This window comes from Mirounga leonina, unplaced genomic scaffold (assembly GCF_011800145.1).
Source record: "Mirounga leonina isolate KUSES-001 unplaced genomic scaffold, KU_Mleo_1.0 Mir_170, whole genome shotgun sequence".
NCBI classification, from domain to species: Eukaryota; Metazoa; Chordata; class Mammalia; order Carnivora; family Phocidae; genus Mirounga; species Mirounga leonina.
Window position 1 is genome coordinate 20,551,760 of NW_023270433.1, and position 19,703 is coordinate 20,571,462.

The following is a 19,703-nucleotide window of genomic DNA, read 5'->3' on the forward strand; positions in this document are numbered from 1 at the left end:
AGAAAGAAAGAAAGAAAGAAAGAAAGAAAGAAAGAAAGAAAGAAAGAGAAACAACACCTGATATGGAATAGTCTGCTCAATATGCATTGATTAGATCCTGGGGCCTAATGCACAGTGACCAGGACAATTTTTTTTTTTCAAAATGTGGTTTGTTTTTACAATTGTTTGTTGTGGCTACAAAAATCAGCCAACTTTGCAGGAAACCACTTATTAAATGAAGGAAGACTGGTCATATCCAAGTAGAGACAAAATACTGTGATTAAAGCATGCTCTCATTATGGAGACATCACTGATGCTCATTAGCTGATTTTATTGGATTTTTTCTTTTTCTTTTTTTTTTTTTTTTGAGAAAGAGAGTACACACACACACGTGAGGGGAGGGGAGGGGCAGAGGGAGAGGAAGAGAGAGAATCCCAAGCAGGCTCTATGCCCCACATGGAGCCTGATGCTGGGCTCCATCTCAAGACCCTGAGATCATGACCTGAGCTGAAATCATGAGTCAGATGCTTAACCAACTAAGCCACCCAGGCACCCCTACTGGATTTTTTTCTTACATCCTTAAATTTTAGGCTGTACCAACAAATACTGAAAACAATAGAAAATTACACGACGTTAGAGACAAATATTATACACACAATGGAATAAGCCACTGGGACATAAAACTAGAATTTTATTTAGAGCACAAGTACACAGACAAATATGAAGCAAAAACAGTGAGCTGAAAAAGATGAAAACACCTTAGTATGAAAAGCAGTGAGCAGCAAAATAAAAATGAAGCCAATAGGATATTCTTATTAACAAAAAAGTTCTATCATATTAATACAAATATCAACTGGCAAAGGATTAATTAACCAAGAGCACCACCACAGTCACACATCTTAACATATTAACAGAAATTTCCCTCCATTTCAATTCACCTTTCTCTCTTTCACAAATTTTAATTGCAGCAGTTTAAAAAGAGAATTTTAAAATAGGATTAGAGTCAACATCAGGCACACATATGCTTTTTTCACATAAATCAGTTAAAAGCCAAGTGGCCAGAAAATATATAAAAAAATTACAATCTACCAAAAGGCGGGGGGAGTAAATGCATCTCCAAAGAACAGTATCATTTTTCATAAAATTTTTCTAAGTATTAATTGTGGTGGTTATATTTATTTTACAAAAATGCCTGGTGTTAAATTATACTGAATAAACTGACAAATCTACCTTTTAAATCCCAATTAACTACTAAGTGGTAAAGTAAAAGAAATCTTAAAATTACTCTTAAAATAATCTTTAAAATCTTAAAATAATTCGTAAGATGGAAGACCTTATTTAAGTTGAACATAGCATTCACTCTACTAAACAAAGTTCTTCACTTTAACAGATAAATGAGTCATTTAAGTAATTCTGTTGAATCCAAAATGCTTCCAGTCATTCTCTTGCCAGGTCTCAGGCCTATGGGGTTACAGTTACATTTCCAGATTACAACGAAAAAGGTACAAGCTATTGCTCACAATGGGGCTAATCTGGCAAATCTATGTGTAATTTTAGCAGTGAAAAAAGCTTAAAGTCATGATGGAAACATATTCTATAAATTAGAAACCTAATAAATATATATGCATGATTTAATTAAAAAGTTGCCCTGGGCATAAGTGCCTCAGGACAGACATACAAAATGTACAGAAGACCCAGAGTGGGTAAAAAAAATTCCAAGAGCAGGATTCAAATAAACGTGCCCACAGCTATCTAATAGAAACCATTAATCATCAGGATATATCATGCCATAATCTTTGGTGTCCAAAATATTAAAAAAATTCTAAGTATAAAGGCCTTGCCTGAAAACCCCCAGTGCAGGAATCAAGAAATACTTTAGTGTTGCTCTGGAGGCTACTGGACAAGGGCAGAACTTCTTTAAAACATACATAATTGAATTTCCTTTTATTGCTTTATCACCTCCATTGAGGGGTAAATATTTAAAGTATATTCTGGAGAAAGTCTCACAATTAAAATCTGCCTTTCTTTTCCTTTAAGCAAAGAAGTGGCAGGAGCCTTGATGAATTAGTTTTAATATTCTTAGAATTAAATCAGCAATTTCAGCAGCAATGTTTCCAAATACAGCACTGGCTGTCACCATATATCTGCAGTCACACAAAAAGCCTCTATATAATTCAGGAGATTATCCCTTTAAAGAAATCTCATAATTAGAAACCCATTGAACAGATAGAATGAAACCCTGCACTAAGCAAGGAATTTTGGTGTGTTGGTATTAAAATGCTCTTAAGGAAGTAGCCTTCTTTTCTTAGCATTTTATGACAGTTTCACTTCCATTTTAAGAGTATAAACATATAATATTTCCCCCATGTGGAATTTTAACAAAATATAGAATTAATTCACTGAAATAATTTTCTCTCTACTTTCAGAGTGTGTTTGTAATTGCTCAGGCAAGATGGAAATGCTAGGAACCAAACTAAAGACAGGTGGGCATGAAAAAATTCTGATGATCATAAGTCAAATAAATAAATATGTTAAATAAGCCCATGTAAATGCTGAATATAAAAGTTAATACTTGGGAACTCTGAGGTTTCCACAGTCCCTAATAAATAAATTTTAAAAACTAAATATTCTTATCAAATGCATTTCCAACAATAAGCCATGATAACCAACAAAAATAATGTAGGCACCTCATAGTCCTGTTATCATTTACCTGGATAAAAATAACCAGATAAAGGTAATTATGCTGCTACATTGTCATTCTATTGGATTTCTTTGTAACGTGTTCAAGTATCGGAAGAACAAAAAAAGATCTAAAGTGGGGGGAGTACTGGAAAAAGTTAAGAATTCTTGCTTTTTCTTTTTGCAAACTTTCCTTTCAAAGAGTTGGGGAAAGTATGGAAGAAAATCTGACCTGGAATTACACATGTGAAACGAGATTCTGAAGTTGGCACCACTCGACAACCACAATATTTCCTTCTGTAGAGGCCACTAAGTGCTGGCTCAAAATATTAAACAACTAAGTACATATTTTCACAAGTCACACATTAACAAATGTTGACTGGCACAGCTCTTAGCACAGTTTTTCAGTTTAACTACAATAAGTGATAGCAGCGATGGTTAACAATTCCATATAAACACCACAAACACAGACATGAAAAAGCACCTAGAACAACATGCAAATCTCAACAGCGATGTCACTGAATATTACACAATGCATAGAAATTGTAATGGTTTTTGGCAAGATGGGTTTTTTTTTTTTGTAACAAATACTTTATAAAACAAAAGTTCTTCTGTTATAAATGCTATTTAAAAAGTTGTAATATAATGAATTGTAGATATAAAAATTCAGTTAGATAAAGTTAATCTGAGTGGATTAATACTAAAATGGACCTGCTACTTCATCCAGTATAAATAATCAATTATAAATTAATTTCTAGTGGAAGTATACTAAGGTATTTGATTTATAAAATGTAAAAATTACAGAAAGTAAACAGGTATAAAAATCACTTAAATACAGTATGCACAATTACTGTTAGGATTCTATATTGCTGATGTCTTCCTAATTCTACTTACCACAAATAAATAAATTGTGCCAAAGTATTTTCAAAGCTCTCTGAAATGAATGTACTATGGTAAAAATACTCTCTAATTCCAGTGTAATACAAAGAAGAACATCAGAAGTCTAGCAAAATTCAACATTGCATTCAAAAGACAATTCCACTGTACTTTAAAAAAAAATCCTAGAATTTCACCTTTTTCTTCAGCTATAATCTGGTAAATATAATTTGTAAAATAAAAATTTGTGAAAATTTTTTATATTTATGCTTGAATTCCTCTTTAGAAGACCAAGCAGGATAATAGGAGAATTTACAAATACTTTGTATTTCAACATCTTCCTGCTATAGGTCTTCCATTAATTCCCATTTTCTTTTTCCTCCCTATAACTAAATTCACTTCAGAAACATCCTAATTATGTTGATAGAAGTTTGATCTTTTGAAGATAGGTCCCAAACCTTCAAATGATATTTTAATCTTTCCACAGAGTATAAAATGGTATTATAGACTGCATTCAAAACTGGTAATGTAAGTACTATGTAGCTGGATATACAAATGAATACCACACTAAACAAAAAGTTACTTTTCAGTTCATAATATATAACTGGAATTCATATACTTGAAAACTAGTTTTCCCTCTGTAAATGAAAACTAAATATGAATGGGGTAAGCTGAGAGATGTTCGTTTAAAAAAGTGAACAGTTACATTTAGAGATTATTTCATCAATTCCAGAAAGAGAAGTTGCTAAATGTAACAGTATAATATGAAAAGTGAAAATTCACATGCAAAAATAGCCTACTTGGAAACTGGCAGCCTGAATCTACTCCTAGTACAAACTTGACTGAGGGCTTAAAAACTATTACAATTTTGAAAACAAGAAAAGGATACCCTTTCTAACTCAGTGGAAATGTAGGATTGTTTTACCATCCTCCACTCTTATCTGTGGACTAAAAGTCAGGGTGCCTGGGTTCTAGTTCTGACTCTAACAAGGTGTGTTCACCTGGGCACTCATTAATATATCTAGGGCTATTCTCTCTTCTATAAAAGAGGGGTGGGTTAGAGTAGATGTTTCCAATCTTATTTTCCGCTTCCACGTGAAGGATGTATCATAAAGGTAGTAGCTCATTCAGTCGGTTGAGTTTCAAAGTAGGAAGGTAGGGGCATAGGGAACATAAGAGTTCCTGGAGAATCAGTGTCTGAAGATTCCCTTTGTAATCTCTATCTTCTTGCCCTCCTTGCTCCCTACCTGCAAGACATGGTGACTCCTATTCTTCATAGCACTGAAGAGCACTGGGCTAGAGGATCTCCTGGGTCCTTTCCAGGTCATCCTCTATGATTATAATTCAGCAAAGATGATGGTTTACACTAATATTCTGACCTAATTAATATTCTGATCAAATTAGTACTCTGACTTAATACTGAGTGTAATTAAACAAAGTCATGGTTTATATAACAACTCAATTTAAATGTATTAAAATGCTGTCTTTAAAAAATAATTAAAAAAAAAATGCGATCTTTAATACCAAATCAGGTGTTCCCTTCAGCTTTGGCAGGCCCACATGATCAATTTACAGATAGGATGAAGCATGAGAAATTCTGATTATCCTTCTTTTCTCTAATTAGAAGTGAAATCAGAGTTGTTGGCAGTTTGCCAATATCATCCCCTTTTCTGTTTTTATATCATTAGAAATACACCAATCACTAAAGGATGATATATGCAGTGTATTTCTGTGTCCCAGTTATATTCAATGGAAGGATCTCTTAAAATCATCCTATCTTCATCACTTTGCCTTATGAAAAGCTATACAATTCATTTCATCTCAGCCAGATCCAAGTGGGGAGAAGCAGTGTTGAATAAGAAAACACAACTGAGGCTGCCTTTGCCAATGGTGTGTTTCCTAATAAGCAACTCTCTCTCTGTACCTGTATATGGTAATATGCCAAGATCTGATATAAAGGAATTCTATTTGAGAAAAAAATCTATTAAACTAATTGATAGAGAACTTAATTCTTTTAGTATTTATAATACTTTTTTTCATAAAGGAACCTTTTAAAAACCAGCTTACTGCAATACATGATCATACACTTCCCTTGACTTCTCCTCTAGGCTTGGAAATTTATTTCCTTTATCACATAGTAGAGTTTTTATTTATAGATATTAAGTATTACAGCTATATTTTGGCCAGAGAAATACAGACCAAAATACTTCTTTCCTATAAAGAAAACGAGTCACAAGAAGCCTGATTAAAATCAGAAGTGTTTGTTTCTAATATATGTTTCTAATATATTGAACTGTGGAGATAGTCAAACTAGAGAAAATCTGAATGGGTTCTGGTCAATCTCTAATTCTGAGAATCATAAGGATAGTATTTTTCCTTAAAAACTTTGTTAAAAACAATCTCTTTCTTTTTCTTTCTTTCTTTCTTTAGTAGGCTCCACGCCCAATGTGGGGCTTGAACTCATGACCCTGAGGATCGAGTCACATGCTCTACCAACTGAGTCCGGCAGGTGCCCCAAAAACAATCTCGATAGATTAAAAAAAAATTAACAACAAATTCCTATATTAAATATTGTTAATTTGCTGGCACCAAATTTGCAGGGAAGATCAAACTCCCTGGCAAACTGGCAATCAATATTCAGTATCTGGTGGATAGCAATGTTGGCTTTTGGGCTTAAGAGAGATATTCCCTCTGCCTAGAACCTCCCCTTTCCGCATCTGATTCATAAAAACAAATGACAATCACTTTTTAAAATATAATTACTCGTACACAAACTCATCTCCATGACAAAGTTAAGTGTCCTTTAAAAAGTGACGCAAACTTTTGCTAAGCATGGCCGGGGGGAAACAAAGTGCCGAATGTTCCATCTCAAAGTAATTAAAATAATGAGGCCTAAACAATGTTGTACTAACAAACATGCCAGGTGATGACACTGCTCTCAGTCAATTTGGAGACAATGAATACTGATGATTTTATTGCATCAGGGATTTCATTTATAATTTATCACTTCAGAGAGTCTACAGAAGCAGAGCAAATCACTTTGTGAACAAGCAGCTGCAACAGAAAAGGACAGTACTTCATAGTATCTGGATCTGGTTTCAGATCCTGATGCTCTTATGTATTAGCTGTGATATGGGCAACCCATTTGACTCCTCTGGATTTCCTCATCTATGAAGGAGAAATAATCATACTTACCCTCAGGATTACGTGAGAGTTAAGTGAAACAACTTACAGAAGCACTTAGTACTCTGGCACATTGTAAGTACTCAGTAAATGATAGTCATTGATGACAATCTACACCTTCTTATACACGTGTGCACCTATGTGAACACAATGGGTGGTGTAGGAATGGCTTTGCCTTCATACTGATTTTAAAACAGGCTCTTAAGGAAGATTCTCCTCAAAATACTCAAAGCAGTATTATGTGTTCCACAGCAAACCAACATTTTCAATGGCTGAATAATTGACAAACTGCATGAGTACAAAGTTTGGGAAATGATGCAAGATAGTACTGGCAGACTTTTTTGGTGAGCTCTCAAAAATGAAATGAAACTTTTATTACAGTATCTTTTATAAATTCTTTGAGGGCAGGGACTATTTTATATATCTTTGTACCCTTCCCAGTGTCTAGATAATAGTGTTCAAGTATTTGTTGATATGACTGTAAATTCTCATCTCAGTGAAGTCATTGGATTTCATGACAACTAAAAGCTAAGCCATATGACTTAGACAAATTAATGTGACGGAAGTTTCAGCTAACAATGACCTAACTGAAAAGCCAGAGAGACTTGATCTACCTTAAAAAATTTCAGACTATTCTTTTGTGCATCAGGAAGTAATTTAACATAGGTAAAAGTGAATTAACATAGGGAAAATATAAGATAACAAATATTTTAAGTAGCTGGTGTATTACAAATCATATTCAGACCACCCCTACTACCCATGATAAGAAATGGAATTTTAAGAATAAGCTCTGTTGGATAAACAACCTGAATATCTCGAATTTTTTCAGACATTATGGGTTTTTAAAGAAAAATTGCTACCATCCATGGTTTTCAACAGCCACTCACATAGAAGAAAGACTGAATTTTGCAGGTATGTCCCCCAAAAGCTGACAGATGGGTTTGACATTTTTGTTGTGGACAGTGCAAAACTTCCAGAGTCATGTGAGGGGCACGGTCTCTTTCTTAGATGACCTTACACTGACCTAAAAGTGTAAATTTTGCAAATGTGGTTTTATTGGTTTTTTTTATGAACCAGAGGATTGCCTGGGAAGGCAGCACATTCAGTTGTAGTAAACACCTGGTGGACTGCTGAATTTTCACTAAAGCACATATACGATATTTTGGCATGTACCACTGCCACAGTATGAACATAACATTTTTTTAAGCTAAAATAACAAATAATAAAAATGGCATCAGGCAGTAGCATGTCCTCAGTATTGTTTATATAAAAACACAAAATTTAGAGGTAGTTGTAGATAATTTTTTGTAATTTCATTAACCCAAAGAGATACTACAGTTCAACTAAACTTCTACCAAGCCATTCTTCAGAAAAGTTTTCTAAATCTAGATCACAATGTTCCTATTTGGTTTGAGTTATCAAAGCAAAATATAAATAATTAAAAAGTAATTCACATTCTCAATTTAATTGTGTTCTTCTGAATGAAAATGCAATAGGAGAGAGACTTTCATGTTAGTAGTACCTCAATAAACACACAGAGGGATGCAACATCTCCTAGTTCTGCTTTCTCAGTACATACTGACTGCTCTTCTTCCTCATCACAAACTTACTTTGTTGTCAAAAACATATTAAGAATTTTTAAAAGTATGTCAATGCAAAAATAAAATGCACAATTACATTTTAAATGTTTCACAGAAAAAAAATTTTTAAACATGAGAGGTAACCCATTAAAAACAACCTTATTTTTTTAAAAAAGAATTCTTTTACAGTAGGCTGTCCTGTGTACTTACAAACCAGGTATAGAATAAGGAAAGTTTTGTAAAGAGAACTTGGAGAAAGAGGCCCTGTGGTTCAAAATGAACAGAAGAGGGGGCATTAGGGAGCACGGTGTGCCATCATGAAAGATCACTCAAGCATTCCATTTAATCAGATAGCCTTCAGAGAGGGAATGACCCTGTGTCCCCATTTCTGGCTCAAATCACTGGAACCTGACTAGGAGTTGGAAATAAAGAAGATAAACAGAAAAAAACTCTGCAGTCAGATGACAGTACCATTTCCTTAACGATACCCTAACTGATTTGTCTTGATCTCAACATAAAATGGAGATAACTAACCTTTTCAAGGATTGAAAAGATTAAAGATAATATAGAGAGAAATAAATTATACATATTGAAATGTCTAAAGAAATATTTGCCAAAATATTAACAGTGGTTATTTTTTGGCCAGCAGATTCAGGAGAATTTTCTTTATGCTTATCTGAATTTTCTAATTTTCATACAGTTAGTAACTATTGTATAAATGCTGCATGTAATAAGTCACTTGGCACAGTGCTGGCACACACGTTAGCTCAAAAAACGGTGGGTATCATCGTTAATATAAAACAATAAAGCAAGATATCTTCCACCCTTTCTTGTTTCTGGATGCCTCCCTATGGAGGAAAAGTCATGAAGTGAAGTGGATTCCACACAAAGTCCACAGCAGACTTTCTACTCCAGAGCCCAAGGAAAGGTCACAGCTTAGAGGAATGGGTCTTTATATATTTACAACTTAGTGTTGGGAAAAGATGCCTAGCCATGTGGAAAGCTCAGTTAATGTGATGATTTAGCAAAGCAAATCAAAATGAAGTTTGTCCTGGTCTACAATAAATTAATACATAAAATACCACCTACCCTCCTAGCTAATGCGAATTATGAGGTTACCTTGAAGAACAAATACTTCCAATAGAATCCAATAAAGCTATTAAGATTTGGATTTTTTATGTGTTAATGATTATACAGCATAGGAACCTAGCTCAACTTTATTGTCGTCCTAGTGTCTAAACTTATGTTGTTATTGAAGGATCTTAACTAAAAATACACCACAGACTTCAAGACTTGAAAAGAAAGACCTTGGAAAAACCACCACAAAGAGTTGTTTAACCAAAATTATTATTATTATAATTGCAGGGTATCACAGATAAATTTATATTTACTGTAGAAGAAACTCCGCACATTTTCAAGAATGCTTTGAATTCAGCTAAATCTGGTAACAAAATGTTGTTACCCAAAATGAGCGTCAATATTCTTTTGATCTCAACTACAGAGTCAAGTAATCTCCTTGGGAAAAGAGACCGAAGTTTAATGCTTATAAATAAATAAATCAGGGGATTTGGGCTTTGACGAGTAGGACTCTTCTGTTGTCTTGACTAGTGCTTCTGGATTTTTATTAAGACTCTCCCATTCTCTACCTTCTTTTTATGTTTGATATATAATCTAATGCTTGGGAACATTTTCAAAAACTTTGGTAGTTTTGTAAATCTGAAAATCACACTTCATTTTAACTGATTTCTTAGGGGACAAAGAATATTCTATCCAGGTTTAAGCGCAACAGTAAAAAGGAGCTATTAACAGTTTTTATCGCCACAATATTGGACTTTGCATATTATTGAAAAATTATGTATCTTCCAAAAAGAATGGCACCTTTATTGCCCCCGAAAGAAAAGATGTTAGCTAAACATCTAGATTTTCAGACATTACAAAAAATGAGGCACAGGAGCTAAAATTCTAATTCCGCTAAAAAAGGTATGTAGATAATTTGTTGAGCTTATATCAACATGTTCATATTCTGGATCTGACTGAATACAGTTCTGTGTAAGCAGCAGGGTTAATATTGTCTCCTCCCGATTAATACAAAATTTTAAAAATTAAAAAAATAAAGCCATTTATTAACTAGACTAAAAATGAGAGGTGGGGTGGGAAGGAAAGCAGGAGTTGAGGACACAAGTGTCTAGGATAACTTTCAGTGACTTTTCTGACAGTTCCTTAAAAATGGAATTCCTTCTCTACTTTGTGTTGCCTGAGGACCACTATGGTTTTGTAGAGTCTGTAACAGCAATTACATTTAATCACCCACGAGTACATCTGTGTTAAGCCTATAAATACTATGTTAGCAATACTAAACTATCTCCATTGGTTTATTTGTAAAAAGAAAAATATAGTATATATTTAGATTTTTATAAAGTTAATACTGAGGGTGGAGGAAAGGGAATGAGAAGCAGTGTATGATCACAGTTTCTCTGGACACGGTAACCAAACTGGGCTCTTGCTCAAGCCACCTGGTCAAGCGGTGTCGGAGGAAGAGTCATAGGAGGCAGAGACGATGAAATCGCCACCGTTGGAGCGCCCAGCCACTGACTGGGCGGCCTGCTGGCTCAGACTGTTACAGATAAGCACCAGCTGGTTGCTCTGGGCCTCAGACAAGGTGCTGCAGCTTTGATACACACTGAAGTTGGTTTTCCTGCCGGGGATGTTACCCTTCTCACACATGGTCTTCACCATCTTGGCCAGCTTGTTCTTGCCGAGGGCCTGGCAGTTGTACCAATGCAGAGCTGCCAAGTTCACGACTGGCTTGATGGACAGGTAGAAAGGAGCATCCTCGTAGCGCATGGCAGGAGGCCGCCGCTGGGCATACTCCTTATAGTCCTGTACGGGGCAGGTCTGCGGGGCGTGTTGGGTGGCATACACACGAGAGTCCGTGCCCCCTCTCTTGGTTTTGGCATTCAGGTCACCAGTGTCTTGACCCATCCACTCTAAGTACTCCAGCCCCGTTTCTGTTACCCGGAGCCGGATATCGCCCCACTTCAAGGTAGATCCATGGAAGCCTGTGCAGTGCCCAAAAGCTTTTGTGTTGTTGAGCCAGACAAGGTTGAGAAGACCCTCGGGATTATAGCGGCTTAGTAGTCCCCTTTTCCGCAGAATGAGTTCATCAGCAAAGGTGAGCTTCATGGACTTGTGTGGCTTATTTCCTTTTCCTTTGCATCGGAGTTCAATCTGCTTCTGTTTCAGGGCCTCTTGGGAACGCTTGAATTCCTTATCCCTGGTGATACTGTAGCCATACCTGTGTTCTTTTAGGTACCGTTCAAGTCCACACTGGTAATTGGCCAAGCTGTTGGGTTCATATTCGGACCCATCCTTCTGCCTGGCATCCACAAAGAAAGAGGCCAGGTAGGCATCCAACTCCTTGCAAGGGATGACATAAATCTCTCTTGTTTCAGAAGGATACTTGGAGATGAGGAACTCTCGGAAATTGCGGAGCGCGGTCTGCGTGCTCCGGATGGTTTTCTCATTCTGCTCCCTGCTGAGCTCAGCTGCTCTTTCATCCTGGTCTGCAACAAATTGGGGAGGGGAGGGATAGAGAGGGTGTTGATGAGTTCAGACAATGCACTTTCTACTCTGAAATAAAGTTTCCTCTTATAATGAAAAGGGAAAGAAGGAATCCATTTCACAGAGATCACTCATAAATGTTATTACTTACATACCTGCTGCCTTATAATAGCCAACTTCAGTTTCACAAATGATGTACTAGACAAGAGTATGGCCCATTACAATCAAAATGAGCTTCTCGTGTCACTGACACACAAGTTTTGTGCATGAAGGTTTGTGGTAAGAGTGAGATCAGAGCCAGCCTCTGTTTTAGGAGGAGTGTGAGACAGAAATGTGCTATTCACCCTACTGCAGGCTGCAAGGGCCCCATTAAAGCTGACACATTCATTTTGAATCACTTCATTTGTGAAGCCAGAGGTTTTACTGGTTCCATTTTACTGAACTAAAATATTCAAATTTGTTACTTAGCACATCACTAGAAATCTATATTTAAAAGTTACTAAACAGATCATTTGTAGTAGTTTATTCAACACTCTATGGCAATTTAGGTAAATACAGTTTATAAATATTCTGTATGCAATTGCAGGGCAGTTTGTAATAAGTTATAAAAATATTTAGTATTTTGTAAAGAAATAAGGATAAAACTTCATAGGTATAAAGATAGGACAGTGAAACTTGAATCAGGCTACTATAATCCAGATGTAAGGAAAGGGGTGTATCTCTTGGACAAATCCTTTTATTAGTTTATTATTTACACTCTTCCACCAAGGACTAGGGTTGCCTCTTTCCATTATCGATCACCCACGATTAAGTAATGTTGCTCTAGACTAGCAGTTCTCAGACTTTAGTGTATTTGTGAATTACTCAGAATGCTTGATCAATATCAGATTCCTCGGTGGCAGGAATCCATGCTCAGGATGAGGTTTGAGAGAAACTACTCTTTTTTTACTCAGGTTTTTTTTTTTTATATATATTAAATTCAATGATATCATTTAAGTTGTTTCCTTTCAGTAATGTGTAATTTAAATTTGGATTCTTAACATTAACAATAAAAACGTTTTGTCAAAATTCACCACTGTTATGTCAGACAGGGGTGTAACTCAAAAAGAGAAATTCTAAAAATGAAAGTACACAAGAGAAAACTGGGCTATCCGATTGTTGAGAGACAAGCTTCAAGCTCAACTTAAAACAACATAAAAATGTAATTTCTGATTCTAGTATAATGTAAAATAGTCTGTTTATCCTGATTATCTTCTTTAGGAAAATTTTAATTTGTAAGGTTGCTCAGTGGAAGTCTTTGTAATAACCATATATAATAATAAAAATAAAATTTCTAATAAATTGAATTTTATTCATAAAATACACTTTTTGTATTACAGTATGTTATTTTAAAATGACAGCTCTAATGTATATTTGCCAAAATCCTCACAAGTTTATAAAATGAAATCAACTAAAATTCACTAAACTAGCTAATTAGATATTTCTATAGGCACATTTTTGAAAGATCGTATTTCTAAAATTCAGTATACAAAAGTATATTTTATGCTTCATTAGACTTAACTTTTGATTATGCCATTTTCTTCCCATTAAAACTGTTTATATATCAACAATAAAGATGTGTATCTTTCCATCAAAAAGATGGAAGGCACACTTTGCATGTAACCTTTTACCAGGCTGGCTTCCTTGGCTGTTTACGTGTAAAGCCAATGGGGCTGACACATCGGTTCATTTTGACTAATTGTTTAAATATCTACCACAGTGGACTTCAAACTCCAAAGACTTTCTAAGAAATAAACATTCATAAGACAACTTCAGGGAAAAAACTTCTAGTTTCTCAAGTTTCACACAGAATCTTTTATAAAACTTATTTGTCTGAGGTGAAGACTGAGTTTGCACATGCTGCCATCCCAAATCTACTGTGATATATACTCTGGGGTGTAAAAGACTTTGAGGAGGCAAACAAAATTTATAAATCGATGATTAAATCCATAGCATGTCTTGTCCTTCTTTGTTCTTTTACATATTCTGATGTAGGTGAAATCTGCCATCAGAAGGAGGGTATTTGGGCGTGAACTGGGGTGAATTTAGGACTTCTGAGGGGGTTATAGGTTAGTGAAGTGGGTTCTTTTCACTAGAAATAGAATATTCTGCAGGACTATCAGAATGTTCAAGAGAGAGGCTTAAAACTATTCAGTTCTTTCAGATTCAGCATGCTTTTGTTCATAAGATGCTTAACTATTATCAAATACATGAAATATTAATTCTACTTACAGTCAATCCTCATCTTCACTTTATAAAATATTCACTATTTCCTACCTCCTTTTTAAAAAAATAAACTGTTGGAAACCTTTGGGTGTCCATTTAAATATCAGTGAATGGTATCATTTTTTTCAAAGTTCTTTCGAGGGGTATGTGAATAAAAGAGTTTAAGTCTGTTGAACTTAGTTACGCCGCCTTAGTCAGTATACTGTAGGAGGAACTGGTGAAGAAGAATGGAAGGGTCTGGAGTCACTCATCTGCAAATTTCCTGGGTAAGGCAGCCAGTTCTTTCACATCTGCATCTCCTCCATTCACATGTGGAGAGCCTGCTAACACTCTTAGAGCTGACCAACACATTAGCACTGCTTCAACAACCCCAGCCCAGTTTTGTTTCAAGCCTTTCTCCTCTTTCTACTCAGTCTCAATCTTAGTTAAGAGCCATTATATCTATAGAAAAATAGAACTAAAAAATCCTTTTCCTAAGAGCCTGGAATGTGCCACAAAAGGAGGTAGAAGAGTAGAGAAACCCTCATTCATTTTGCATGAATAGGTGGAAGTAAATGGCTTCAAATTCAAGTAATCGTTTTTCAGCTAGTTACACAATCAAATAAGACCAGGGAAGACTGATAACAAAATATAAAACTGTTACATTTATCTTGCTTTTATCTCTAGTTTTAGAAAAACTTCTGATCCACCTCCTTTTAAAAACTTTTTATTAGGTATAACAAACATACAATAAAGTAGACCAGTCATTAAATGCATGTAATTAATTTTCACAAACTAAATCCAGTATCCAGATCAAGAAAAAGAACACCACTAGCATCCCCGGAGTCTTTCTGATGGCCCCTTCTTCCAGTTATTCCCTCGCATCAAGAATAACAGCTATCCTGATGAAACATAATACAATTGTCTGGTCTATTATTATTACTAGTATCAATGGAATCTAAGAGGATGGACTCTCTTGTGCTTGGCTTCTTTATTTCAACATTCTGTTTGTGAGTTTCATCCATTTTGTTTTGTAGCTGTAGATAACTTACCCTCATTATTTTGTAACATTCCATTGTGTGACTATATCACAACATATGTTTCCATTCTACCGGGCATTTGGGTAGTTTTCAGTTCGGGGTTATTTCCAATGAAATTGTTATGAACATTCTATGAAATGATCATGTTGGGTGTTTACTTAGAAGTGGAATTATTGGGCCAGAGGAAATCATAGGTTTCAGTAGCTTTAACAGATACTGACAAACAATTTTCCAAAGTGGTTGTACCAATTTACTTTCACAAACAGGAGTACATGAGAGTTCAGTTTGCTCCATATCTTCAGCAACACTAAGTAGTCTTTTTTCCTCTTTTTTTTTTTTTTTTTAGCCATTCTGCTGGGTGTGGGGTGGTACTGCACTGTAGTTTTAATTTTCATTTCCCTGATGACTAAAGAAGTCGAACACCTCTTTATATACTTATTGGCCATTTGAATATTCTCTCAGTGAAGTACCTGTTCAAGTCATTTTTCTGTTGGATTGTCTGCCCTTTTCTTACTGTTTGTAGAAGGTTTTAACATATTGTTTGAGTCTTTGTCAGAAATGCATATTGCAAATATCTTCTTCCAATCTGTGGCTTGCCTTTTCACTTTCCTAATGGTGTTTTTAAAAAATAAGAGTTCTTAATCCTAGTATCGCCCAATTATCAATTTTTTTCCTTTATCGGTTCATGCTTTTTGCATCTTGCTTAAGAAATCTTGCTTATCCCAAAGTAATGGAAGATCTATTTCTTCCAAGAGCTTTACAGTTTTACTTTTCACATTTCAATCTGCCATCCACTAGAACATCTACCTGTATGTCCTGAGATAAAAATTATGATTAATTTTTTTTCAGTATGGCCCGCGATCCATTTGATTTTAATAAATTAATAAACTTTCAATAGGCAATACAGCATATAGTACAGTATCTGAAAGTTACAAATGGGTATAGAGTGAAAGTAAGTCACCCTCCCACCCCATCTCCTTGTTGCCACATTTCCCTCTGCATGACAACCAATACTGTCAATTTATGGGGTATAATTTTTTATTTTTCTACGCACATGCACTTACTTTTTGCCTTTCAAAAAGGGGGATGGAATATACTATACATTCTATCCTACACTCTTTTTACCATTACAATGTATTACAGTGTAGCTCCATATCATCATATACATAGTTGCCACTATCTATAGCTGTATTTATAATGGATATACCATAATACATTTGTCTAACCCCTAATTCTTTACTGATAGACATTTGCATTATTTCCATCCTTTTGCTATTACAAACAATGCTGCAGTGAGTATCCTTGCATACATGACATTTCCCATTTATGGGCATGTATAGACACAGAAGTAATTTCCCAAGTGGAATTGCTCTATTGCTGTTGCCCTGTATGTATAAATGTTGTAATAATTATTACTTCCATGATAAGGTATAAGAGTGATGGTTTAATCATACCTTCTTAGACATAATGTATTATCCATCTTTTTAATCTTTGCTTATTTAATTGATAAAATATATTGCTGTGGTTTTATTTATTTTGCATTTATGATAAATGAGACTTAATATTTTTTTCAAATACTTATTAGCTCCCTATATTTTCTCATTTTCTTTCTGTGAATTCTGGCCTCTGTCCATTTTCTTTCTTTATATTGATTTAGGAGCTACAGATACATTTAGGAATTTTTCATTTATATTTAGTCTTAATATTATGTTCATACTATTTAGTCTTATCATTATTATCTTTAGCCCTTTGTGATATATATGATGTCTGTGTATAAATATATAATTCTTTTTAGTTTACCTTTGGTATTTGTGACTGTTACACATTTATGGGATTGAATTTATCTCTCTGTTAAATGTTTTTTATATTTTGTGGTATACTTAGAGATGTTTTCCCCATTTTGAAACCATAAAACAATTCTATGTTTTCTTCTAAAACATTTTTATTTCATTTTCCATTTTCATTTCATTAAAATTTCATTTTTACTCTTTAAATATTTAAATTAAATATTTAATTATCTAATTTATTTTGGTGTAAAAAGATAGGCACCAAATTGACATTTTTCTAGATAGTCATCCCGCTGTTAATAGTGGTGATTGTGGCTCATTATTGACATAACTTGACCTTTAAAATTATTTTTTCACTGTAAATTCCTATATTTGCTGTACTGTGCCATTATTTATTAGAAGTCTATCATGTCTTTTAAACTACTGAAGCATTTTTATTAGAATTAGTTTGGTTGGTTAGTGATCTGATTACAAAGTTGTATTAGCTCTGAGTAGTCTGCCCCAAAAGCTCTGTCATTTCTGTGTGTCATTTGCAAAATGGTTTTCAGAAATGCATGTATTCTTTGATGACAGTAACACCTGAATAGGATATCACTGGGTTTCGGATTGTGATCCATTTTTAGAGTCAACACTGAGTTTATCTCATTTCTTTGTTTTAATATTAGTTGTGTTACTTTGCACACTAACATTAATATATAGACTTTTCCCCAGTTTTATTGAGAAATAATTGACACATATCACTGTGTAAGTTTATACATTACAGCATAATGGTTTGAATTACATGTATTGTGAAATAATTACAATAGGTTTGGTTAAAATCCATCATCTCATATAGATACAATAAAAAGAAAAGAAAAAAATTTCTCCTCATGGTGAGGATTTTTAGGATATACTCTCTCAACAACTTTCTCATTTCTATTTGTTTCATTTAATCTTAGTTCTTGTGATCATAATATATGTCAGGCTCTCTGTTTTTCTGTTGTATCCGGGCTCTTGCTCAGCTCCTCTTTCTCTTGGCTGAACCCTCTTTCTAGTGTTGGCTTCAACCACAAGCAGGATAACAACAGCCAGAGACTGAAAAGGGACCATCTATTCCAGTAATCTCCCCTTAGGAGTAAAAAGACCTCTTTCAGTTTATGTTCTCTTGCTAATTTTTCTAGTGGTTATCATTACTTTGATAACTTTGCATATCTATTTTTATACAACTTAATACCTCATTACAAGCAATGCCAAAATTATACCATTCACTTATATTTCTCCAACTAATCATTTTCCATTTTAATATTTTTCTTGGTCCTTATACTTACTATCTTTTATTTTACTGTTTGGTTTAGTTCTTCTAGTATTACCTTTATACCTTCAAGTATCTGAATATCCTATTACTTGAATTGTTAGCTTTAAGTAATATCTTTTGAATCTTGGTTTACATAGTTTCCCACATTCTCTCTCCTGTGCTCTCCCAGCTTTTAAAAATTATACATTTTTGGGGTGCCTGGGTGGCACAGTTGGTTAAGGGTCTAGGTCTGCCTTCAGCTCAGGTCATGATCTCAGGGTCTTGGGATTGAACCCCACGATCAGCAGGGAGACTGATTTTCCTTCTCCCTCTGTCCCTCCCCTTGCTTATGCTGTCTCTCAGATAAATAATTAAAAAAAAATCTTAAAAATTATACATTTCCACATGGTTGTGGCTTGTGATAATATAAACATTTATAAAATAATTTATAATATTCTGTTTTTAATCGTAATTTCCACATTTTGGTCTCAGTCTTGCAATTATTAAATAGATAAAATCAATGCTTACCATCAGTGTTTTGCCATTCTCCTCTCAGCTAAAGTTTGTCCTCCAATAGCTTATTCAGAAAGTATTTATGAAAACCATGTTTTCCTGAGGTCTTGAATTTTTGAGTATGCCTTTAAGCTTTTGTCTTTAAAATGAACAAAGGTTTGACTAGGTACAAGACTCTCCACTCATACTCCCCACTCCCCACCCCTCCCACACACCCTGGACAATAGCAGCATTGCTCAAGTATCTTCTAGAATTCAATGCTGGTGTAGGAAAGTCAATGGTCAGCCCAGTCTTTCTCCCTTATAGGTCTCTTGATTGTTCTTAAGGCAGGGGCCTAGATAGCTAAATGATTATTTCTTTATCTGTGAAGGGCAGTAAGGTTCCTAGCTATATCTCAGTGTTGATCATTGTGTACCCATCTTTTTTTCTGGTATACGGCGTGCTCTTTCAAGCCACAAATTCAAGTATATCTTCACTGGTTTATCATACTGGCAGACCACCTCCCACAAAGATGACAAGTGTGTATGTGTTTCTTGCCTCAGTCCTGTCTCCTCTGTTATTCTCTGGTGTCAAACTGGGCCCAGCAAAGCTCTCAAAACCAACCCAGCAGCCCCTGTTCCAGTTCTTCAAAAGTGACTGTTAATTTTACTGCTCAGCATGTACCATCCTCAGTGGAAAACTGAGTTCTTACACCTCCATCTGATATCTACAGTCACATGTCTCTTGGTGTCATATCCAAATCCCCAACAGATTACTGCATCCAGCAGACTTTATATACTGTGGTTGTAGCAGAAGAATTCTAGTTTAATTTAAAAGAGAAAGTTTGTTTCTGTTTCTTTCTTATTTTGAAGTGATTTTAAAGAGAAGCCAGAATTCAGATCCAGTTCTTTGCATATGAATGAGATTGAGACAACTTTTAGTCCCTAACCTAGTGCCTTGTACTTAACAGGGATCCCATAAATGTTCATTGAATGCTTTCTCATCACAT

The 19,703-nt window shown here is 34.9% G+C and overlaps 1 protein-coding gene across 1 annotated transcript in view; it reads right to left on the reverse strand.

Moving 5' to 3' along the window:
* The window catches only part of KIAA1958 (KIAA1958 ortholog), a 159,215-nt gene that overhangs the window by 33,445 nt on the left and 106,067 nt on the right, over positions 1-19,703 (reverse strand). Inside the window, exon 3 of the mRNA XM_035016045.1 lies at positions 11,777-11,860. Within this exon, the coding sequence (XP_034871936.1) occupies positions 11,777-11,860 (84 nt within the window). The remainder of the gene's footprint in view (positions 1-11,776; positions 11,861-19,703) is intronic.